The 24,964-nt window shown below is 41.5% G+C and overlaps 1 protein-coding gene across 6 annotated transcripts in view; it reads right to left on the minus strand.

Annotated features, from left to right (window-relative positions):
* Positions 1–11,528: 11,528 nt before the first annotated feature.
* The window catches only part of LARS2 (leucyl-tRNA synthetase 2, mitochondrial), a 97,744-nt gene continuing 84,308 nt past the window's right edge, over positions 11,529–24,964 (minus strand). For all 6 annotated transcript variants that reach the window (XM_042043275.1, XM_042043273.1, XM_042043274.1 and 3 more), the window contains 3 exons: positions 24,074–24,185; positions 17,365–17,492; positions 11,529–11,901 (listed from right to left, as the gene is read on the minus strand). In XM_042043275.1, coding sequence (XP_041899209.1) covers positions 11,722–11,901; positions 17,365–17,492; positions 24,074–24,185 — 420 coding nt within the window. In that variant the 3' untranslated portion in view covers positions 11,529–11,721. The remainder of the gene's footprint in view (positions 11,902–17,364; positions 17,493–24,073; positions 24,186–24,964) is intronic.

Below are 24,964 nucleotides of genomic sequence, written 5' to 3' on the forward strand. Positions count from 1 at the left end.
GGGCGCGCGAGCGGTCTGTCCGGGAACGTCGCTTGCGGTTCCAGATACGTCACTCGGTGTCCGATCAGGCTTGGGAAGGGCTCGGGTCAGGCAGCACAGCTGGGAAGGGGGCTTGGGAAGGGGTGCGCACGGTGGTTAAAGTCACCCGCGTGATGAAAGGAAGGTGTTTTTCCCTCGTCTCCCCGCTGGATAATATTCCTCTTTTTCACCCTGCAGCCCAGAAACCTTCCTGAAGAAGCCTTATGAAAAGTCACAGACACCCGTCGGGAAAAAAAACCAGCCGCACTTCCCCATGAGAAACTGCGAGGAAAATCTCATTCCATAACTATTGGAGCAATTAGTCTGCATAGTAGGAAATCTTATGATTTTTCCTAGTGTAGATAGACATTCTACGCTGGATAGTCATGCTTAAGTGAGCATGACTAAAGGGCCCTGGATCATTGCAGGATGACGACCCCTAGCCTGAAGAATAAAGGATACCCCTGGATGCCCAAGGTAACATCTGCATCCCAGCGTTCCTGACACCTTCAGGAACCCCCCAACCCTTTATCCAGCATCATACATGTAACTGCAGCAAGACCAACTCCAGAGACATTTACATCAGGAAAGAAGCGGATGGATCATGATGTCATAAAATTATTGTTGCTTTGGATTTCAGTGGCATATGTGTGATACAAAGGGACTGGGCAAGTCAGGTTGTTCCCAAATGCTTGAAAGGTATAGGAACTGTGTGTAAAACTGCATTCAGGGTGTTCTAATGTAGTCGGGACACTTCATGCCCACTATTAAAGACTTAACCCATGTGAATCTACACTTTACATCCCAGCTTCCCTCCTCTGTCAGCCTGGGCCAATTGCAAAATTTCCATGGCAAAACTCAGCTGGGGATGCCCAGAGGTTGGGGGTATGCTGGGCTCGTGGGAGAGGCTGGTTTGTAGGGAGCTGTGTACCTCTAAATAAACTGACTGGTGCAGTTGATCCTACGGGCCCAGGCACGTGTCCTGCATTCCCATAACTTGTTATTGTAATTCTCCCCCAGGCTCCAGGAGGTAGGGCCAAATGTTAAGGAATGTGGAAATTCGCTGCCTTTAATAATGGTGAATTGGGCTGTGACCAAAACATGTCAGAAAAAAAAAAAATCCCCTCCCATCTTTGACCCATTCCCTTACAAAAACACTCCTGAGCAACTGAGGCTAGACCTGAAATATCCTGCCTCTTCCTGTGAGACTTGGCCCAATGTGCTTAAAAATGATGGCACTGGGAGCCCCTGGAAAAGGGGCTTCTTTCAAGGCAACCTTAGAAGTGCTGGGGCATCTCCAAAGAGGCTCCGAGCAGGACTGAGAGGCTGGAGGCTCGTCCCTGCAGCAACAGCCTTAGGCTGGAGCTTGAGCTGATAAACGGATGCACCTTGGACTCACAAAAGTTAGCCCAGACATAGCACAGCTTTAGATAAGGGGGTTTATGGTTTCTAGGGAAGACAGGTGGATGGCAATCCCAGCACAGGGTGAAGGACAGCAGTGGAGCTCCCCCAGTCCTCAGGACCTGGAGAAGGGGGACCCCAGCACATATTGCTACTAACCATGGCCTGCCAATTCTTTTAAGAGATTGATAATGCTGGAGCTTTTCACAGTATCAGGAAAACATCCCAAATATCAAGCAATCCCATCTGTCAAACCTTTCCAAGCCTTCCTCTGCTGTGGGGATGAGGGAAGGAAGGGTATCACAGCTCCCTCAGGCTGATCCCCATAATCACTTTGGGGTGCCTGGGGGCTAAACCCTGCTTTGCACAAGCCCCGACAGTTAGTTTAGCCTCCATCTGGACGTCCATTGTGCAAAGCACAACAAACCCCTGCCTGTGCCAGGGCCCTTTTGGCTGCAGTGGTAAGGATTTGCCTCCCATTTTTGTGTCTGGGAGAGGCCACAGTGGCCCCCATCAGCTGCTTCATGCCACAGACAGGTGTGGGCTCAGGCCACCAGCTGCCAAGAGCAAGCGTAACTACCTCTTTGGTGGGACTTGACCAAAACTGCCAAGTTTGAGGTAAAGCTCAGCTGGGGCAAGGAAAATCAAAACAGTTTCAGTGTCTAAAGAGCATCCTCAGAAAGGGCTCATGGAAGTCTGGTTTTGGCAACATCCTGGGCTGATGAGGAGAACCACAGCAAAGTGACTGAGGCATGGGGTGCCTCCTCCTCATTGCTGGCTTCAGAATAATTTTGGAGATGGGCTTAGCTGAGATGCTTAGCTTTCAGCATGACCACTTTTACCTAAAATGGGCAAGCTCCAATGTTAAAACAATAAGTAACAACAAAGTTGGTACTGAACTACAGATTGAATCCCTATTTATATGGAGGATGACAGAAAGGAAACAGAGCAGCAGGTAGATAAGGATGGGAGCGTGAGCCCCAGCACTGCTTTACTTGCTGGAGGAGTATGTGACATGGACAAAGAGCAGTTGGAAAGGAAATTACACATCGTGCACCTTCTTGCCTCCTTCTCCCCAAAGGATGTAAAGTTAATCAAGGGAAGCCATGCTCCCATCCAGCATGTCAGAGGCTCAGACTTGTGTCTATTCGAGTTTTTTTCTTCCAACACACTGAGATGAGGCTCTTCCATCCCTCTAAGAAACAAACCCTTTGGTGGGGCAGAAGTATTTGGGAATAGATGTCTGTATTTTCAGCTTTCAACACACAAACCAAGGAAGAATCTAACTTCCCTCAGATAATGTCTTTTTTTTTCCTTTCTTTTTTATGGGTGATACATGCATTTTCTGCCGTTACTTTTTATCTAACATCTGTAAATCCTTTTACAGTCTGATCTGCAGGAGCTCACCACTTTGGGGCGGGAAGGAGTGGGGGGAAGCAGTCTTCTTGCCAAATGGCCTCTCTGGATGCTGCTGACCTTCACCAGCTATGTAAAGTACATTTCCTTCCTATGCCAAAGGATCAAATCAGCTGTCTGCAGAACAATGCTTACGCGAACGATGTGGAAAAGGCTCCTGAAACTCTTTGGATAGGGAACCCCTCACACTGGGCTTGGCCTCCTTCCAGGCTCCGCATGCATGAGCAGACACTTTGATGGCAAGCGCCTTCAAGGAGGGATCACAGCCAAGCGATTCAAAGGCATTTTGGAGTTGAATTTGCAATGCTTTCAGTGAACGTTAGGCAGCAAAATACCTTTGAAGTTTCATGCTCAGATTTATTCTTTCCGCGAGATTTGGGCTAGGGGTATTCCCAAGTGAGCAGATGATTAACTTGAACTTTCTGCTAGACTGGAGATGTAATACTACACTGACTTGCAGACCCTTCTGCTGCGATTAGATATGGTCCTGCGTGTTTATAGTTCCTGTGACTTTTACAGCCCATGCCTATTAAGAAATTAAGGGGTCCACGATTGCTGTTGTAGCACAGGATCAAAATCTATGAGCCAATTTGAATTAACTTGTTCTAAACCCTACCCCTTGAAGAGGAAAAAAAAAAAAACCAAACCCAAACCATTGCTCATTTAATCTGTTTTTGTTCCTGTGGGCAAGGCTTACTCACTGCATTTACTCATGTAACATAATGCTGACAGCTTGTAACTCAGCCCCGCTCCACGTGGCAATCTCAGCCGCCTGTGGGGTGCAGGGAGGCAGAGATCTGGGGAGAAGCAGTCCCGAGTGGTGTTCCCAGATTTCAGCTCCACCTCAGTGGAAGTGCTGGGCCCATCACGGCAGCCTTGCGCTGGGGCAGCACGGCCCTCCAGGGCCGGCAGGCTGGGGCAAAGCTCCGCCTGCCCGGGTAAACAGGGAAGTCTCGAATGAGAGCAGGAAGGGGATCATCTGTCTTTATTTCTTGCTGCCACGTTGGTCTCTGGGCTCACATTGCAGAGAGAGATGGAGAAAATGGGAAGAAATTCTCCACCACCATTCCACCCCCCCGCCCCCGCCACCCCGATCATTTTTGTATCTGGGAGAAAACGCCCTCATATTTTAAAGCATGACAACAGCCCGGGGCTGTATAATTTATGGAAAAACATGATTAGGAGGAGTCTGGGTGCCGATTTATAGCCAGATCTCTCTCCAAGAGCAACTACTGCATACTCACACTGCCTATTTGCAACCAAACGAGTGTGAGGAACCAGCGGCTGGCAGCACACCAGTTAGTTTGGGGACATGTGCAGGGCTGATCCCTGGTACCTGTGTCTCCTCAGGGCCGTAGCTGTCCCAGGCAGGTCGTTTCCCACAGGACTACGCACACCACTCTGCAGTGCCTGAGATACATGCTCTGGTGTGTTTTAGCAAGAAAGTAATAAAGGCTTTAGTGCTAGAGTATAAACAGAGTGAGCGATTTGTAAGATAGAAGTATTTCCAGGATAGAGCCTGGCTTGGTTCTTGCAGGAGCAAACGCATTTCTCAACTTCTTGCAAAGCAGTGCCACAGCATCTCTGAACTCTTGACTGAATAGCAGAGGGAAATGATGGACTTTCCTTCCAACTTTCTAATAGAGGTTTTCATTAAATGTGCCATTTATCTGCACCAGCCAGATGCTTTGTACCAGGAGGATGATGCACAGGACTGTAGGACAAATAAGAGGGTGGAGGAGGAGGAGGGAGGGATGAAGCAAGGTGACTGCAGAGGTGAGCCCGGGGGCTGCTGTGGGTGGGAAGGCTGGGCTCAGGGCGGGGGCCAGGTTGCTGGACGGGACGCTGTGGAAGTGGGGAGGCCAAACCTCAGCCTCTGCCTTCCAAAAGATTTTCAGGAAGGTAGCAGGGCAGGGCTGGGAGATGTTGTTCCTCCTCATGGCTGCCCCAGGGGCCCCTGCATTCCTCCAGGAGGCCTGCCCTGCCTGCTGCCTGCTCTGCCAGCCCCGCCTGCAGCCTGCCTTGCCTGCTGCCTACACACTGAACCCTCAAGCTGCTGGGGCAGCCTGGACACTGGGGGCAGCTCAGGTGCCCACCATACAGCCTGGCTTGGTGCATTCCCATGCCCTTGGGATCATGGCAGAAATAGATCCAGACTTGGATGCTTTGCTCCTGCTGTAGTACAAGTGTCTACCACAGGACATTATCTCTGCAGGGAATTATGCTAAGAGTATTAATTAACACTAATTTAATTAACACTAATGGCAGAGAAAGGCCAGGGCAGTATGGGGACAGCTTTCCACACTGCCTTTCAGGAGAGGTACAGATGCTTTACAGAAGGGGTTTCAGAATCATGTTCCTTCTTACATGGGTGCACCTGCAGCATCAGTTCAGTGGGAATGCTGTGGGCCTACAGCTGGGCAAAATCAGGCAGGGAGGGTTACTTGGCAGGCCACACCTTGGGAAGGTTAGAGGAGCCATGGGGAATCACTGAGATCCCAAATAGGAACCCAGGAAGCAGCAGAGAGAGAAGCTGCAGATCCCTGAGCTGCAGCAGCTCAGTCTCTGTGAGGATGGCCAGAGCTGGGTGCCAGGCACTCGGCTGCTGCTCCAGGGCAGACAAGAACTTGTACCCTCCTCTCTTCAGTTTCTCTGTGTGCCATCAGTGGTGTTGGAGTCACTGGTCTCCCTCTGCTGTCACTCCATGGGCTGGAACACTTCCTTTGAGTGGCTGCAGATTTGCACCAGACTAATGCAGACAGCTCTGTTGGTTTTCCTACCCCTGCTCAAAATAATGTGGAATAGTTTGTTTTCTCCATTTTCTACTGAAAAGAGCCTTTTATCAGAACAAGAGCTTGCCTGGAGAATTTTCCAGCTCTGTTTCCCTGCCTCTTTATCAGTGCATTAACACAAACAGCACCGTGACCTTTTAAACCAACATACGTGGCCTCCAGTAATGCTGGGCTGGAAGCACTCCACAGGTCAGACGACATCCTGCCATCAGTCATTGGCCTCACGTGGCTTGGTGGACTTCGAGTGGATTTGCCAGCTGCAGTCAGTGCATCCACTCTGTTCTTCCGTGCATGTCCTAGGAGAAGCTCTCTGACTAACAGATGTTTCTAAATGCTCTTTCACATGGGAAAATTGGGAATTATATTTTTTTATTGCACCCTTGCTATTTCATCCAGCCACGTGGCTCTCCAGGGATGGAGACGTACTTAAGAAAAATATTCACTTCTAAAAGCTTCTACAGATACTTTTCACAATCCTTTCTTGGCTTAGCCAGTCCAGCAATGCACATTTGTATTTCTGTTTTGAGGCAATTAGTAAGATTTGCTAATTACACCACTATGTGCTTCAAGACAATTGATTTCCCTTTGTAGCAGTAAACAGTTTCCTGTTATGCCAATTCTCTTAATCTTCATCAGAAGCAAACCCAGGCTGCCATTGCCAGTTACGTGTCATGTTCCTTTATTAAATCACTCTCTTTTCTGCCCCAGTTATGTGTTCTGTGTTTATTACTCCTGATCAGTGGATTGGATCACCTACAGCTCTTATGACTTGTATGTATTTTGCTTCATGTGTTGTTGGCACCAAGCAGAGTTATTGAAAAGCAACTCCCTTTGCTCAGCAGCTTGTGTGTCTCCTCTGGCAGCAGGACGTGGGTGTAGAGACAGTCCTGGATCTTTTACACTTGGTTTTGGCACGTGTAAAAAACTACTGGCAGATAAGGAAGTTCAGAGCCTTATATGTGAGTGTGGGCCATCCCCTTGCAGCTAGCCCAGAGAGCAAGCACAAAGCACACATTTCTGCTCATGTAAATGCACAGGTTCTGTTTAGAGTTACACTGAAGAAGACCAGGCTCCTCAAGTAAAAGAATTTCTGATGCCCAGGCTGAGCGCCACTAGTGCAAGCAGAATGTGAATATTCAACTCATTGTACTTAAGCCTGCCCCATTTACACATTCCTTTGCTTAGTGAGCAACTCAGCAGCTCAGTAGAGAGAACAAATTGGTGTGGCCCAGGCAGATGAGCAGGTAAGGAAAAGTCCTGGATGTTAAATATCGGAGGGTGTTTTTATGAGATTCATGGGACCAAAATCACAGCTTTGGGCCATGTTCACCTGACAGCAAATTCAAGTATCCATTTGATTTTGACTGAGTTTCCATTGTCTCAGGACCAATGCAAAAAAAGGCTGGCAAGTGAAACAAAAGCCATGGGGACTTCTCTCTGCAGTGTTGCTACATACAGGCAAAAATACTCCCATTCAGAGGCACTAACAACTTAAAAACCCAGGAAAACCTGTTCAAACTTTCTTTATACAAAGAACACCAGAGCTGACTTTGTATGGAAGATGGTGCTGGATGGCAACTCCCCAGGGCTTAAAACCAGACCTGAACTTTTCCAACCCAAGGCTTACCTGAGTGAGAGAAGTGCCACGAGTCACAAAGGCTGTGTGTGACTCGAGGCCTCCTGGGCCAGACAGGGTTAGTGCACTGAAGACTGCTTTGTGATACCGGAAAGTCACATTATTCAAGAAAGGGAAAAAAATTCCCACCTTTCCTCCACATGTCAGGCAAGATCTCTTTTATCATCTGGGCTGCAGATGAGAGCTCTGATCCTCTCCCCTCCTGCACAGAGATAATGCTTCAGTTCAGTTCTCCTCCTGCAAGGGCTGGGACATGCTAAAAACTCCCTCTGATCTATTGTGATCAGCTTCATCCTTCTTTGAGACACAAACCCCATTCCCATGAAAAAACCCCCAAACCTAACCATGTTGTAGTTCCAACAACACTTTTTAAGGTCAAAAGGAGACATTACCTAGATCGATAGTACGCGTATTCACCGCTCAGGTTCTGTGGTGACAGACCTGGTTTAATATTGAACACTTGTTCAGCTCAGTCCTTTGATAAAAAATCAGCTGAAATCATAGGAGGAGAGGACTGAGGAAACACAGAAGCAGAAAAAGCATCCAGCAAAGCCAGCATATGTACTCTTCCAAGTGGGTAAATACACATCAATAAAGCCAATCCCTTCTCTGGAAACTGTAGTAAGTACTGCAAAACTACAAAAAAACCATCAACCAACCCCAATTCTTTGTTCATTTATAACATGCTTTTAGAAAAATCTCACATACTGCAAACCTCCCTAGGAAGGAACAACCAGCAATGCACTAGTTAACATTCTTTCCAGTGCATGTTGATTGTGAAAGGTTTAGAGAATAGGAATAGCTTTCTGTGAAGCTTTACACAGAAGGAGAGACAAAGAGGAGAGACTGTATGACCTGCCTTATGTGTGGAAATTCTCCCTCCAAAAGAAACAAGCAGGCTTTACAAAGTCAGATCAGAAAATGCCATCATTAACCCGATGTCAGTTCTGGGGCATTACTTTAGTCTGGTAAGAGAGCACACAGATTTTATTTTGCACCAAATCTTCACGTCTGGGTTCTGATAAAGGTCATGGAAATACACATGCTTGTACTGCAATACCCCTGCACAGGGTTTTTTTCAAAGCATAGCTGGGGACAAGCTGGGTAGAGATCTATCTTAGCTAGTGACCTAACCTGTAACAGTGTCCTTGAACGTGATACAAAAAGCCCTCCTGCCTTCCTGCAAAGCAGCACGGGTGTGTCCATGTCACCTCAGTTATCACCCATGCCAAATAACATATTTTTCTACAGAGTGGTGTCTTCCAGAACATTTCCGTGCCCCCACCACCCCAGCATCTGAGATCCTTTCTCATGAAATCAATGGCATTGAAAAAGTACTTAGTGACCTTTCAGGACTTTGCCAGTTTTTATTTTCCCAGAATCAGTTTGAGGGCTGGATTTTTTGAAGTTTAGTCACATGAGCAATTTTGGGGTAGAAAGTGTGGCAATAATTATTTTTTAAATTTGACATTACTTAAAACAGTAATTCAATACAGATTGGATCAGTGCAACAACCAATCTTCTATCCCCTAGAGGGACAGGATGCTGAAAATGCTCCTTCTGTGTCACGGATCTGTTTCTTGGAGCAGCTTGTCCTGGGTCTATCCCACTGGGTTTAGCAAACCTCCCACATCATCTTTGGATCATCACTTAATGCAATAAGGACAGTGGCACCATATCCTTTTTAACGTGTGTGAACACGGTGCAATTTGACTGACTAACCACCAGCACCCTTCCCTCTCACTTCTCAAGTGTCCCCCTCCCAGATTTAGAACTCCAGCACTATTTACCCATTGAGCTCTCCAAGGGGACACAATCTATATGCACAACCTTCAGCATAAAGATGCCTCTCTACCGTGACACAAATAACACCTGCCAAATAAATGACACTTCTGTGATGAGTTGTTTTACAAAGGTTTAGTAACAGGCTACAGCCTGTATATCATTATCAGTCCCATCTAGGCACAGACTGAACCTGTGAGTCACAATTACTGTAAGACAAATGGTAATTGTGATTCAGAGCAGGTCAACCTTGTAAGAAATGTCAGTGGCTGCCAGGACAACAGCAAAGCTCTGCAGCTGGCACCTCTGCCATCCTTCAAACATACACTTACCAGGGGATTAGGCTCTGTCACACTGTCTGCATCATCTCTCTCACTCACTCTTTCACCACCTTTTTTGTATCCTCTAGACCACACTGAATTACAACTTACTGTAAACACACTGGCAGGACTTCTGACCTTACACTTTTTGTGAGTCTGCTGTTCACTACCTTTCCTTTTTTAGCCTGTAGAAATCCATTCCTTATTTTGATTTTTGCCTGAATCACCAAGTGACATCTACAATTCACTTCCTCAGGCAAGAGCAAATACCCTCAAGTGCTAACAGCAATAAACACTGTGGGCTGCGCCCGGCCCTGCAGTGACTGCAGCTTTTGTTTAAAGGCACCACAGGGTTGCTGAGCTTACAGCATTTTTCTTCATCCTTGTAAATTTAAAAAGTTTTTATTTACATCAAACACGCCACCTTTCCCCCAAAGAAAAACTCTGTTAAAATGGTTCCACAGGGTGTGTTAAACCTTTTATATAAATTTTAAAAAACCCCAAAAAACAGGACAGTGCTACACCACAGATTTTACTTTAAAGGATCTCTTTCACAGTCCTTCTAGGGGCTTCTGAACAGGAGTTTTATGAATTTATAACAACATATATGTCAGGCAGACACTGGAATTCAAATTATTTTAACTCCAACTAAAGGCCTGTGTTTGAATGTCTGAATGCATTCCTTTGTGGCTCAGATTTCTGGAGTCGTATAACTGCAAAGACCGTATCTTCATTATAAATATTCCATTTCTTAGTCATTCTGGTGTCAAAGGACTGCTGGAGAGAAAATCTGCATAAGTGTGGTCCAGAAGGAAGCAGAAATCAGAAGAGTTTTGTTGCAGAGGTAGGGATGTGTAAAGTCAAACATGCTTGCTAAGCCTGACATCTCTGTTACGCATCTGGATATTTGGTACCAAAAATGCATAAATCCAAAATGAATATTGGCATTGCTCAGCTAGTGCCCACATGGCAACATGATCTGTCTTGGGCCTAGTTACTGAGGATCTATGAGACTTATTTACTGTTACGTGGGTATTTTTCTTGGTTTCCTTTCAATCCAGTACAGAGTCTGGATGCCTGCTGGGCTGGAGGGTTACTGCAGACCTCTGTATTTGCCTCGCTGGTTGTTACTGCTGATTTCTTAACTGTCCAAATGGCTCACAAATGGCTGGCTTATTGGACTAGTTACTTGAATGACTGTTAAAGACAAAACATTCTTTCACAATGAACCCTGCAATTGTCTCCTTGGAAATTCTTTTTCAAGCATTTGCTGAGTACAATATTTCCATGTGGATATATCAGGAATGCAGTGTACAAACAACCTGGTTGGAATCGGGCATGAGAATACCTTTATGTTTTAAGAATGTCTGATTGATTTTTAGAAACATGATGGCTGTTTTCACTTAACACCTCAAAAAAAAAAAAAAAAAAAAAAGGAAAGAATTTCAATGCAAGTTTTACAATCTAGGCACTACAAGATCCAGCAGAGGCAAAAAGCACCCTGTTTGCCTTCCCCACTGCTGCTTTTCTAGCAGCTGACTGATCCCTCTCTTGAATGCCCTGAAATTCTCTGAGATGGCTCATGCATAGGAAGCAACTTCCATCCTGTTCCATGCAGAAGCAACCATCAGCACTTTGCTAAAGTTGCACCTCTCATGCATGTGCCAACACAAATATATCAGCTAGGAAGGAGAACCCTGGCTAAGGCAGGGCTTGGCTAAATAACCTAACCTTTTTCTTGGCTTGGTTCTGAAATTTATGTGAAATGTATCAAACCACCCCATTCTGGCGACCATTCTGGCTACCTGCTCTACCCAAGGCCATTGGTCAGTGCAAAGAAATTATTTTTTTACATTAATACTCTGTAGTGTTTTGTAGCATTTTCTTAAAACTTTAGATGTTAGTTAATGGTAGGGTACCCAAACATGAGATACAGGGAGCAAAGCACACCTAACATTTGGGGTAGCACTTACTCAGGGCAGTCATTTAGTCCTGGAATCACATTTATGCATCTGCATTTAGCCAAGCCAACTTTCCAACAGGATATATTCCTGAGGCTGACACTAAGCCCCATGCACCTTCTGTCACCTACATTCTGTTACAATTGTTTAGCTCCTCTATGCTTCCATCTCATTCTCCCAAAGAACATGGACAAACAGCATCTTACCATGACTCAATAAGAAACTTTAATTCTGCACATTTCTCTGCATTGAAAGGAAGATTCAGCAGCAACCTGATTTTAATAAGATTTCTTTCACACCTTTACATGACTGTGAAATAACCATAACTGGTGTTTTTGCACTGGTTTCCACCTCAAAAGATTCCAGTTCCCTTTTACAGCCTAGCAGAGCCTTTACTATTCTTGCACTAAGAAGTTGATAAGGGCAGTTCTGGGAGACAGAAAGGCCTTTTTAATGGCTCGTCCCTGGAGATGCTTGACTCCAAGTTCACTTTGAAGAACTAGCTCGTGGACTTCTTCAAAATTGCGGGCTGCTTGCTGAGGCACAAAAACTTTGCCACAAGCTTTGTTATTGATCTGAAAAAGAGACATGAAAGCAAGAAAAAACAGCAGTTACTAGACTGTTTCCTACAATTTCATTTCTTCTATCCAATCCATCTTGTTACAAAAGGAAAGGAAAAAAGTGGAATAAAATCTCCTTTCTCCAAACCCACACTTTCTAAGTAGAGGATAAAATTCTTCCTATTTCCTGTCCATCTACCATAAGATAAAACTCTGACTCGTGATACTCAAAAAAAAATTTGAAGAAGTGGCCACAGGAAGTCTCAGTTTTGAAGACAGCAAGCAGCACGTGACTGTGCAATGCAGAGATCCTTTAAGTTTAAAAACGTGACAGTCACACGAGCTGCATAAAATGGTTTGTCCAGTGGGAATCTTGGTTTGTACAAACTTCTGGGCAGCAATTTGGATTCTTTACAGCTAAGCAATGTCTTGCAGCGATTCAAATGGAAGATTTATTATTTTTAGAAAAACAGGCTTTAACTTAGTGTATGTTGCACTCATTGTTATATGCTGCACTCAAACCATGGCTCATTAATCCAACACTGACCACAAAGACGTCAACTACACACTAAGTAACATTTTCCTGTGTGTGGCTGGTTTTCAGAGCAGCTTCCACGCTGGTTTTGCTTCAGTGGGGCAGAATCATGTAAGTAAAAATGAGTAAGTCCTTTGGTGGGAATCACCTTAATTTATAAAATGGTTTTATAAATCCTTTCCGTCATCCAATGAGAGTAGATAATGGACACAGAATACAGAGCCTGAGTACCTTTCTGGAGCTGGTATAAACTTAATTATTACAAAAGCTTTCAGATTTATATGGACTATTTTCAGTGGCTAATGAGAAGACTGTCAATCACACATTTTGGAAAATGAAATAATTTGAATTTTTAAATGCAGTTAATCACATTACTTGCATAATAATCTGGTGTAGGTACTGCAGATCTCTGACCCCTAAGGATCATTTCAAAGAGATTTCAATCTTCTAAATTGTAGAATTCTAAATTCTACATTGCTTCATGGAGTTTGGACATAAAAATGTACATGACTTGGCTTTCACCTGGATTTTGTCCAGAATGTCTGTATGCAACATATGACAAATGAGAAAGACCTAGTTCACTTACCTAGTATGTATTTTATTTGTATTTTATTTTATTGAAAATAAACTAATTTGTGCAATTCGCTGAGAGAGGAAGTTGGGACAGATTTTTAAGGAACAAGATGAAGTCTCAAATGCAGCAAGGATTGGCCACTTCTGTTTTTTGACTAGTCTTGACAAGAATTAGCAGTGACAATGTCAGTAGGTTTTTAACTACTCTTACATGCATCCATAATGCGGCATCATAAAAGGCTGTCTGTGTTAAACTTTGCCTTTAGCACCTGGTGTAAAGTAAAGTCCTTGAAAAACACATAGGAGTTAATTTTTAAAGCTTTTATGAAAAATAAATACAATCAGTTCTTTTTGACAGGACACTTCAGAGAAGAAATGCATTCCACAGGAAAAAGAAAACAGTAAAATCCAAACAGATACAGTTTTAGTGGGAATATAAAGCAACCTTCTCAGCTTGCTGCTAGGACACGCAGACTGCAGTTCAAAGCTATGCCTGCCTAGTTAAAATGTCATTCACTGTCCTCCATCATGCAAATGAATATGTCCCAGTGGATGGATGTTGGCAGGGGGAAATTTTCCACAACTAGCCTATTTGGTGCTGTTCTCGACAGAAAAGCCAAGCAGTCTAAATCAACTTGGTAAATAAATGACTGCTAGCAGTTGTGTTTTCCTAGAAAGGTCGAGAAGCCTGGGCGACCTGGCACTGTGTACCTTCCCACAGCACATCTCCACCTTCCCACAGCATGTCTCCTGATCTTCCCACACTACGCTCTGAGCTGGGACCAAAACTCCCATCAAACAGCAGATTGGTTATGGTTTCACCACGTTTGAGCATTGGCTTTCATTATGTTATATTATATCATGAAGCATTTTAACACTATTCTTAAAACAGGCAGCTGCAGATTTAATCACATGCTGTGTGTAACAAGCATTCTATTCACATATCCTTTTAGTCCAGGGCTTAGGTCCTCAGCAGGACAAATGCCTTCTGCTATTCCTCCATCTCTCTCTCTTTATCTCACTAGACCAGCATAACCCTTGGCACTTGCAGGTAAAAGTGCCAGCACAAGAAAATTGGGTGCTGGCAGCCTTGTTTCTCTGAAAAACCATGGCAAACTGCAAGAGGAGAAATACACAAGTCTTGGGTCCTTTCTCCCCCAAGGGAGGAAGCAGTTGCTTTTCTCTTTTCTTCTTTTCCCTCATTTCCCCTTTTTTTTTTATTTTTGATTTGACATTCTACACTATTCCAGATCTACAGGGAGCTGGCGGTAACTACAGAGGTTACAAAAGTTGAAATGAAATCACAACAGACTGAAAAATAAGCACCTTGAGGCTGCAGAGAGGAATTTTTAATTCAACTCAAATATTTTTTTACTATTGATGCATAATCCTTCTGAGGAGGCAAAAAGAAAATAAATATCTGAGAACTGTTAGGCCTCCCTCATACGCCAAAGCAAGAAAAATGACACCAACTTTTTTTTTTATTTATAAAAACATCAGTCATAAGACCACATCTGCTAACAGTTCTGCACCACCTAGAAAATGTGAGAAATGCTAGTCAGAAATTGTGCGCATAGGATGAAAGGCACACTACATTCAGGTCAGATTTTTCAGAGCATTAATAATATACAGTATTATTAAAAATACTCAACTTTGCAATAACATTTAGAGTAACAGATACTGTGCATATCCAGTGAATTTAAATGTCTTTCTTGTAGGCAATCTATATTGTTTCAGCCAAGGATGCAGTGAGTTTGTTGCTTTTGTTGCTTTGGGTTAAATATGGAAAGACATAACTCCAGCACAGACAGGAAATAATGAAGTATTTTGTGTGAAGAGAAATAAACCCAGAATGTCTCAGCAGACAAATCCCTGGCAGCCTGAGGCAGTTTGATGGCTTGAGAAGAATAGGGTTGTGGCCCAAAGACTTGGTTTGACTGTACAGCCTTGTGAAGAGACACTGACTCTTTGCAACTAACCAATTCCTCAGTATTGCGAGTGTTTCTTCGTTTAATGAGGGCAATTTATTTTTGCAGCCATACAAAAACCTACAGTGTCCACGAGACTTCCCACATTCCCTGCACATTCACATTCCCTGCTTCCCCATATTTCCCTTTTGCCCTACTCTTACAGTAGAAAGCCAGGCACACACTGTAGGCACTATTGCTAAGAATTATTCCCAGTTCAAAAAAGCAATTTGTCTCTCTGGTCTTCCAGTCACTTGCTTTCTCAGAAGTAAGGTGTTTACATACATCATATTCTTCCATGAATATATGACTGAGAACCCAGGGGTTGTTTTTTTCTCTCATTATAACAAGACTGTTACACAAGGCTATGGCTTTGACAAAGTCAACCAGGAAAAGAAACAAAAATAATTTTCATAGTGGCTATAGATAGCAGAATTATTTTTTTTTCTTGTTTCTTGTTTTTTGAGAAGGAATATTTCATGTCAGCAGAAAATGAAATGTTTAGGCATTGTCAGTGAAATGTTTAGGCATTTTCATGTTTGGTTGTGTAGTCTTAAAAACATTGTGTCCAGAGTTTTCCCCGTGTTGCTGAAGTTGTTATTTCAAAGATAAATTTAATAACATGTTTGCTTTAACCACAACTGCAAAGACGTTTCTATAATTACACAATTTCTCATTCAAGACTTCCTTTATAAACTGAACACTGGAATTCAAGATGTTTGCTAGCTGTGCTTGGAGGTGAAGGCTTATTTTGAGCTTGAGAGAACAGACCATACCTCAGTGAAGATTTTTACTGTTATAACTAAATGCTTGTCACTTAAAGAAAGAGAGGGCAAGAAAGAGGGAAAAAGCAATTCATCCACAGTGACTATTAGATGAAGTCTTTTATTAACCCCAGCTGGCAACTGAGTCCTTCTCTTTGGTTAGGGAAAAGATGATAATTGAAAATTTCCTTCAAAAAGACATACTCCCTGGTCTCTGTTAAGGGTATATGTTTAATGTTCAAAAAATTAGTGTTTTAATAGTGTTTCTCATTCTGTTCAAATAAATTGACTGAGAGATTTGGCAAGATATGAAATTAGTTGCAAAGATACTTTGATTAAGGAAATCTATAGCAACATGGCTTCCCCTAAATTCAACCATTCTCTCTCCTCCTCAAAAAACTCAGCTCAACAAAAACAACCCAATTGCTTTGCTCCCTCTCCCAAAGGGGTGAACAGAAAAAAATACAACCAAAATGCATTGGCTCTGTTTCTTTTACACACACAGAACATGAAGTTTTACATGACCAAATGACATTTCTTCTACAGGCTCCATTTCATTCAATGTCCAGAAACACAGAAACTGTTTAAGTTGAAGTGTTTAATTTAATTTAGAACATTAAAGTTTAGAATGTTTGCATTAAAGATTGTCCTTTGGGGAACAGTGAAAAAGGCAGGAGTCCTGCAGATCTAGCAGTATGCAACTACATTAATTACAGACTATCATAATGCCTGAGCATGAAGAACTTGAGGTGGACCAGGAGTCAGTCAGTGGAAGAGCTGAAACACTGCTCAGGGATCCCATGCATTCGGCTCCAGGCATTCATTCCCTCTGTGCCCTGCAGTGGCACTTGCTGCTACTGTGTCCTATCTAATGACTAAGCTTTATGATGCCTGGGAGCATCCTGAACACATGCTAGTTAACCAGAGCCATAGGAAAGAAGGCAGTAAACTACACCATGCACATGCACATGTTGGAAAATTGCAGGTTAACTAAATGTAGTTACACGTTCACTCTCCCACTGAACAGCCAGCTCTTTCCCTAGGCCACAAAGGCGTTAGAGCTCAAAGAGGACTTGGAAGTTACAACACTTCCAAAGATAGCTGGTTTTCTCAACCCCATTCCTGCAAATACACTCTCCTGACATGTGCCAGAAATTCAGTCCAAGGCAGATGGGAAACATCATTTGGCAAAAATCACTACTTAACCCAGCTTATGATTGGTTCTGTTAGGGAGCCAGAGCACTACTGGTACCACAAGAAATATCACCTAATTATACATTTTATACAGGGCTGAGTTAATAAATGCACTACCAGGCACAAAATCTAGGCCTGTATTTTGATCATAGTTTTGACTGTATCATCCTTGCCCATAGCTATTCACTGGTCAGATCTCCACAGGTACTAATATGTAGTCACTCTGAAAGGTTTATATTTAGGGCATCTCTCTTCCAGACTTGCTACATTTTTTTGTTTAGGAAACCACTTTAATTACTCAGCACAACTGGAATTGTAGCTTCTATTTTGAACTTTCACTGAGCCATCTACTAAGGGAACTTCCACAAGAGCAGAAATTCCATCATCCTCTGGGCTCATAACACATTACTTGGCCACTACTGAAAATAAATCAAAATGCTCTTACCAGGACAGACATCTCCACAACATCTGATGGCTGAAGGTACTCTGGGTCTACTTTGGGCCAGGACTGATGCAGAACATCAACATCCCAGTGATGATGAATACAAAGTTTATTCTGCATATGTGCCAAACCTGGAAAACAAAACCAGTAAAAACTCATCTGTACTGTAACCAGAACATTTGGTCTTTGGAATTTGTTTGACAAATTAGATCAGGATAAAGTTGACTTTAAAAGCAAGTGCCACAGGAGGAAATAACATTGTTTAGATTACCATACAACACACTGTAAACAGAAAGATACACATCTTTGAATCATTTGTTTTATACCATGTGTAAGGATATTAACAATGTGGGCACACTGTAGATTTAAATTAACACTCCATAACTTTGCCAAGAGCACAGAAGACCACTGCTTATTATTTTAAATTGTAATACTGCAACACAAGCTGACCTCTGCTTCTAGAAGCCAATCATAATACTGCATTTATTTTCAGTAACGCCACCAGTTTGATTAAAATTTTACTAACTGAGAATGATAAAAAATTGTGGCTCATTATTTTACCACCTGTAATATCTGGGTAGTTTCTAAATTTGCAAGTCAATCTACTTGCAAGATTTCCTCTGTTTTGTGAAGTATATTTTCTCACAAATTAAAGGTGATACAAAGGAATGCCTTGCGCAGCTTGCTCTCCTTCTTACAATTTTTACATTCTGAAATATTTTATCCTTTTATTTCATTTTTAAAAATTTCTAAAATGTGTATAAATGATCTCCTTTTATTAAACCAGCTATGGTCTTCCCAAGATAATTCATTCCTGATTTGTTTAAGTAATAGGAGAATAGGATGCAAGTCATTCTGAAGCTGCATTCTGTAACTGCATAAAAAGCTTCTGAGTGGGATTTATGTTGCTGTTTACTGCAGCTGTATGACAAAATACAAAGATTTCATTTAACAAGATGCTGTCAAATATGATCCATATTGATGATGATTGCTCTTGCGATTCTCACAGAGCGGGGGGATTTTTAAATTAAAAGCATTCTCTGTGTATGAATATGAACACATACTAAAACTTTTAACAAGCGCATGCTTCATTCAGAACTGCAAAGTGTATGTGAAATCTCATCTGGTTTAGGGAAACTCCTGCAAAAGCATAAAGAAAACCCATCAACACGAGATTCACTGGTGAGACTGAGGCACTGAAGCTGTTCAAAACACAGCACGACAGCAGCCATAGGCGCAAACCCCACCCATGCACAGTGCATACATCAATTCAGCTCGCTGGATTGTTTAGACTCATACGGGGAGTAACAGCAAACAGGGACATAAAGAGCATGCAACTTCCTCCAGAAAAATCCACCACATTTTTCTCAGTGCTTTTTCAGACAAAGTGCTTTGGTAAAATGACACACAGCGATGCTATTTGCTGAATGACTCAGAAAGGGGCAGCGGGGAGGACCGATGGGAGCTATTTCTAATGGCAAGCAAGAACATGCACATTTCCTAATGACAACAACTATTTATTAGGTAAATAATTTATTAAAACACTTCAGTGGCTCTGATTTTGTGTATTTTTTTTTCTTTTGCAGCAGTAGAGCAAAAGATAGGAACTCAAGCAGAAAAAAATCTTCATATTGATGATTCATTATCACACTGACTGCAAAGACAACAGCTGTTAGATTCTTTCCTTTTTGGCTTTTGAACATCCAGATGAGCTCATTTCTTTCCAACTGATCACATGCCTTGTGGCAGAAGCATGCATGCTGGCCACTCCTTATTTTCCTGTTGAAGAGAATTCTTCAAACTATTTAAAACTCACTTTCTGATATAAGAGGTTCTATGTACAAAAGCAAAACCAGGGTCACTTTTACTTCCTGTGGAGGCTGTCAGTCTGAATAAACCTAGTAATAAAAAAATAATTAAAATGTATTCTGAAGCAAAGTGTGAGTAAGCCCAGTGTCAATCTTTTGGTTCATTTTCTTGCTACAAAATGAGCTATGAGCTCATCCATAGAAAAAGAGAAGTAGAAAAGTCAACAGAACTAGTTTGAGAAAAAAGTTTGACAGGAAACCAAAATGAAGGTTTTAGTTAAGTTGCCTGTTTGGCTTCCTGCCATAATTCACATTTTGTAAGCTGCAGAACACAGAAAACATAATGATTTGGTTTGTATTTTCAAAATTCAACACACTAAACCAGAAACTTCATCCACAATGGTGATGGTCCACTTGTGAAAACCTAGACAGAACCCTTCTCCAGCCTTCCCACTTGATTCTGAGACACTAGAAAAAAGCACTGTTTGAGACATTAAAAATGGACCATTTCTGAAACTTTGATTGTGAAAATACAAAAAGCCTATTTCATTGTCTTACTGTACTTGAAAGTGCCTAGTGAAGTGCATTTTACGAAGTGGTGTGCATTTTGCATCATATCTTTTGATGTATTTTGCTTTTATGGCTATAGATTCTCTTACAGATGCAGGACAGAAAACTGAGTACATTTTTACTTACTGTAAGCTGTTTACTTTTATCTACCCGTCTGTACAGGACAGATCAAAGACAGTACTTGTGCTCAGTTTTTGATCAGGGCTCAGCAAGCCCTGATCTTGCTATTGGATCTGCTTCAGCTGACTTCTACAGACTAGCAGGCTAATACTAGAGCAAGGTTTCCCTTACCAGTAACTCACAGCATTGGAACCCAATTTAAAACACCAAGTTAAATGACTACTGTATTACTGTAAATTAGCAAGTTGAGAGAAAGAGGGGACAGGACCAGTCTAACAACTTTTCAGCTCAGGGCAACGTTTTACTAGCATTACAGGAGTATTTCATAAGCATACTACTTCCCCATAGGTGCTATTTGACAGAGAAGAGCAGATTCTCATTTTAAAGAGATTTAAGAAGGAAGACGTGGGAGCAATGGTGTATCAGCAAGGTGTTAGGACAGCAAGGTAACTTTAGTCTTATAGAAAAAAAGTACTGGAAACAATTATCTGTAAAATTCCAGTAATTGTGCAGCTACTTGGACACAAAATTATGTAGACCAGAGGAAAAGTTGTGATTATGAAGTAAATTGAGAAAGAGCTGGCTTGGGACAAGCCCTGGAACGGCGAGGTTAAAGCAGAAAAGGGAAGGAAGATGGAAGTCTTAGTGGGTGATAAAAGGAAGCTAATGAAAGCATTTGAAACAACGGCAGTATCAGAGTTTAGGACCAGGCATTTTCTAACAAAAAATGTTAAGAAGATCAGAGGGGGAAGTATAAGATGACTGTGAGGGTGAATATCCAAATACTGCTAATTTTTTGATTTAGCTAAATTGAAACAATAGAAATCTCTGTTAAGTAAAATCCACCACACTAGCAGACAAAGCAGAAAAAATTTTTAAAAAGCTCAGATAAGGAGTGTATAAGGGCAAGTGGAGAGACATTTTGGGTGAGTATCTACTCGCTTGTGCAGTCTCTTTCTGGCAGTGCTACCATGTTACTTCGTTCTTGATATGCTTTTTACTATTTAATGAATCTCCCTATTTGACAGATTCAGGCAAGTTACATATCTGAAATACCTTTCTGCAGCTCAGGAAGAATATGTCTGTCAGTCATAAGTGAAACAGTCTGCAATCTCACAGAATGGTAACAGCTATTTCCAGACAGCTCTGTGAAAAGCTGTATTACACCACTAGTACAGGAGTACAGAACTAAGTTGTGAAAAGCCTGGGTTACTGTAAGCTAACTCTAGGATGTGCTTGCAACCCAGCAAACTCCACACAAATCCTTTTAACCTTCTTAAAACAATCTGTCTTCCTCCATTTGAAAGACTTGCTTTCCTTCCTTTTAGGTTACTACTCTCGGAGAAAAAAAAAAAAATTTTAAACTCCAAATCATGTTTCTTCTTGGATTTATGAAGGGGGATTTCTACATTCAGATTTTCAGTTAAAATCTGCAACATTAATTAGTTTTTCCTCAACCCCATTCTTTACAGAAGCCTTCTTGAGCAAGGGCTGAATTTAGATAAATTCTTGCAAAAGAGCAATTGTAGTGACAGTTAAAATATTGCTAAGACAATGATACCATTAAAAATTCCAAAAATTATGTTTAATTTCAGTATCTCCTAAGATGTGTTTATCAAAGGTATACCTATCTTTCATGTGCCATCTCTAATAAAAATTTAACAAGTCACAATAAGCAGTTTCATATCCTTGTCTGAACAGCAAAACACTGTACTGCTATAAACAAACTAAAAAAAAAGCCTCAAATAGTGTCTGTATATTCCTTAGATACAAGGTTTCAGGAAGGAAACTGATTTCCTCATCCTGTTAGTGTTCATAAACTGCCAAGATATCAGCCGGATGAACTCTTCCCATACTGAGAGGCTATGGTTGCTTTTTATGTTATTGAGCGATAAACCAGTGCATTCACTGCACAATTAACACCATTAGGCTGACACACCAAAATACCAAAAACTGTTCCTCCTCTAAGGCAGGAGAAAGAACTTCACACACAAAGTATCATGGATTGCTATTGTTCAGCTGCTGAAAGGTGAGGGACTTACAGAACAGCATTCAAGCAGCTTCCAACAAAGAGTGGGGTCCACTGCTATAGGTGCAATTTATAGAACTAACAATATACAAACTCCTTTTCCTGACTAATTTACGAAAGAGGAAGCAGCATTATCCCGACATTTAGATGCAAAGCCAAGGTACAAAAGGAGAGACTTATTCTCTCTCTGTATGGAGAACTAAAGCACAGAGAAAACTAAAGAGAGTATTTAGAAACCCTAATTTTCATATTGAAATTATTTAAAATAATAAAGCATCATCACCTATACAAAGTTTAAGAAATTGGTTACATCAGAAGAGCAACATGACTTGGTGGAGCCAGAGTGCAATTCAAAACTTGGGGAATCTTTAATATGAAATCCCAGTCCCAGGACAGAACTGCTAGATGTTGGCTATTTCCAAATAATACAGTCTTCTTACCACAGTGCAGCAGTTAAATGTACGTACATTCTCCTGATAAGATTAATAACTTCAGTATAAGGCAATGATCACCATGCTAAAAGATACTGCCATTTTCAAATTTAGTAATAAAATTCTTCAGGCAATAATCAACACACAATGATTTTTTTATGATTGCTGCACTGAATTACAATGCACATGTCCTTGGACCACACAAGTAATATTTTATCTTTAAATGCAGACAGAGGCTAAGGACAATGCAGTTCCAATTTTCATATGCTTCCTTTTCATTCTTACATCAGAGGGAGGTCCAGAAAATGTTTATCATTTTCATTCTCCAGTGATTTTAGTAGCAAGAAAAGACTTCCTTATCTAACATTCAAAATGCTACAGGATTAAGCTTTATGTCTGACAAGTTGTTAATTAAGATACCCTAGTGCTCTTTGTCATTTTATCAACCATAGTTGATAATTCTGTATTTCCTAACATATATTAGAATTTCAAGTTCAGAAGGCACTGTATGTATAAGTAATTATCTAGGATCTCTTCTGCCTCCATCTGCCACTGTGGAAGATAGTCATGCTAATTACTTTTCTTCAGTATTCTTTTAATTAGATGGCATGTCATAGTAAAAGACCAGATGGATCATGTCTGATGCCACCTTTTATTCCAGACATATTCTTAGTATTCTACTAAGACATTTTAAAATCACTGGAAATGAAAACACATGCAAAAAACCTATCCCACTCTCCCCACCGAATCATCTTGTTTCTATAGGCTCTGCCTCTTTGTTACTGCTTTGAACAAGAGCAGTCTTTCCTTGGCAATTAACATTACAGGGCCATGCACAATATTGAAATATAATCAGATTAGTAGCACTGCTCTGCAAACACTTGAATGTGTAATGTTTTTTGGGATGACCGTTGAAAATAAACCCATTAAAACAGCATCCAAAAGCTAACATTAGGTCCAAAACCACACAGCAGTTTGTGGCCAGCCACAATGCAGAATATATTTCTATCTTCCCATGTGCATCTTAGGACTGTTCCCAATAAACCTTAAAATCAGCTGCTGAACTCTGGCATGCATATCCCTTATTTCACAGGCTTTAACTGTATCAGCACCATGCAACTTAGCCCATTTGGTATTCAGACCTGTACAACTGTGACAGGTCTTAAAAAAGATATCCTATCTACCATTCCCATTCTCCATGGCAGGTTAATTTACAGCATAGTGTCCCTCAGTCTCTGGAGGATTCTAAAAGAGTAGGATTTTTACTGAACACTCCTTTAGTCCTTTTAGTATCCAGCCCTCTGATATGGTTCTCTTTGCCTGAATTCCTGAAAGAAAATACCTGTGACTCTGAAACAGTTATTTGAAAAAGACTCTGAAAATGTTATTTGAAAAAGGGCTGTTTCTGTCCTGGTGTTCAGCTCTTAATAATGCCATCCATATTCATCCATATTCAGGAGCAGTTAGCAGCTGACATATGAATTCCTCACGCAAGTACTGTCTTGAATTTTTCTTCTTTCTCCCTTTCTCTGCCTACTTTCAAGAAATCCACATCTGTATTCAAGGAAAAAGAAACCAAAGGGAGAAAAGAGATGTGGGAATGCCACAAGGTTCAAGTTTGTTTAACAATTATGACAGAAGGTGACAAGCTAGATGAAGAATTCAGAGATAAGTGACACATGTACTGAGTGAGAGATATTTTTGCAAATTTCTTGTCCTTTTTCCTGGAACATCTATATAAAGTTTATAAATACCTTTCCACATCTCTGATGCAATGTGGGGAGCCATAGGTGCAACCATAATGCAGAGTGAAGCCAAAGCATCTTCAAATTCTGTGCTGTGGAGAACAAGAGGCTGAGGAGCTTGCTGAGCGAAAAGACAAAGAAAAAGAAACAAACTATTAACATTCTGAGGTGGGGGGAAAGTAGTTTAATTAAGAAGAAAATGTAGTAATAAAACCTAAAATCAATGTCTATGCTAAGGAGAGCATAATTTCACAATAAATTGGAAACTTATGAAAATGGAGAATTAAAATCACAACTCTTGGTCACAGAGTGCTCTCTAACATTTAGAAGCTAATCCTAAAGTGGCTGATGGTCCTTGGGGTTCTGCTCTAGCATAGAACTCTGAACACACACTCATGTGGAGAAGAGTGGCCCTCAAAATCATTTTGAGTGCTGCCTTTTCTAGAAGTGCAATCTTAGGCAAAACCAGAGCTGAGAAGAGGTGAAGCACTTGTTTATGACAGTCAAACTGTGCTGAATGCAACACAGGTTTTGTTTGGACAAGGTTCAATTGCACAGGATCACTGAGTGGTAAAAGTAAAGCTGAATTTAGTGAGAAAGTGAAGGTTTTAGAGCTGAAGGAAGCTTTGGGAATGAAAGGACAGTGAAGTCTTCTACAGTTTGATGTTCTCATTATTTTAGTAAAGTGTCTGGCTTCTTTAGTATAGAAAATGTTCAATTTCTGGCAAAAGGTACTTGACTGACAAAATTTGAACTTAATTTCTCCATTTAACTTAACTTACAGAAAACTTAAAAGAAAAGATACAGCACTAAAAGTAATCAGAGGAACTTTTTCTTTCTTTGTCTGTGTAAGAGATTACACCCCAAGGTAAATTCAGTTGCTGCAATTATTTTGTAATC

This window comes from Corvus kubaryi, unplaced genomic scaffold (genome assembly GCF_017639235.1).
Source record: "Corvus kubaryi isolate FWS band 111438036 unplaced genomic scaffold, C.kubaryi_AGA036_p1.0 37398, whole genome shotgun sequence".
NCBI lineage: Eukaryota > Metazoa > Chordata > Aves > Passeriformes > Corvidae > Corvus > Corvus kubaryi.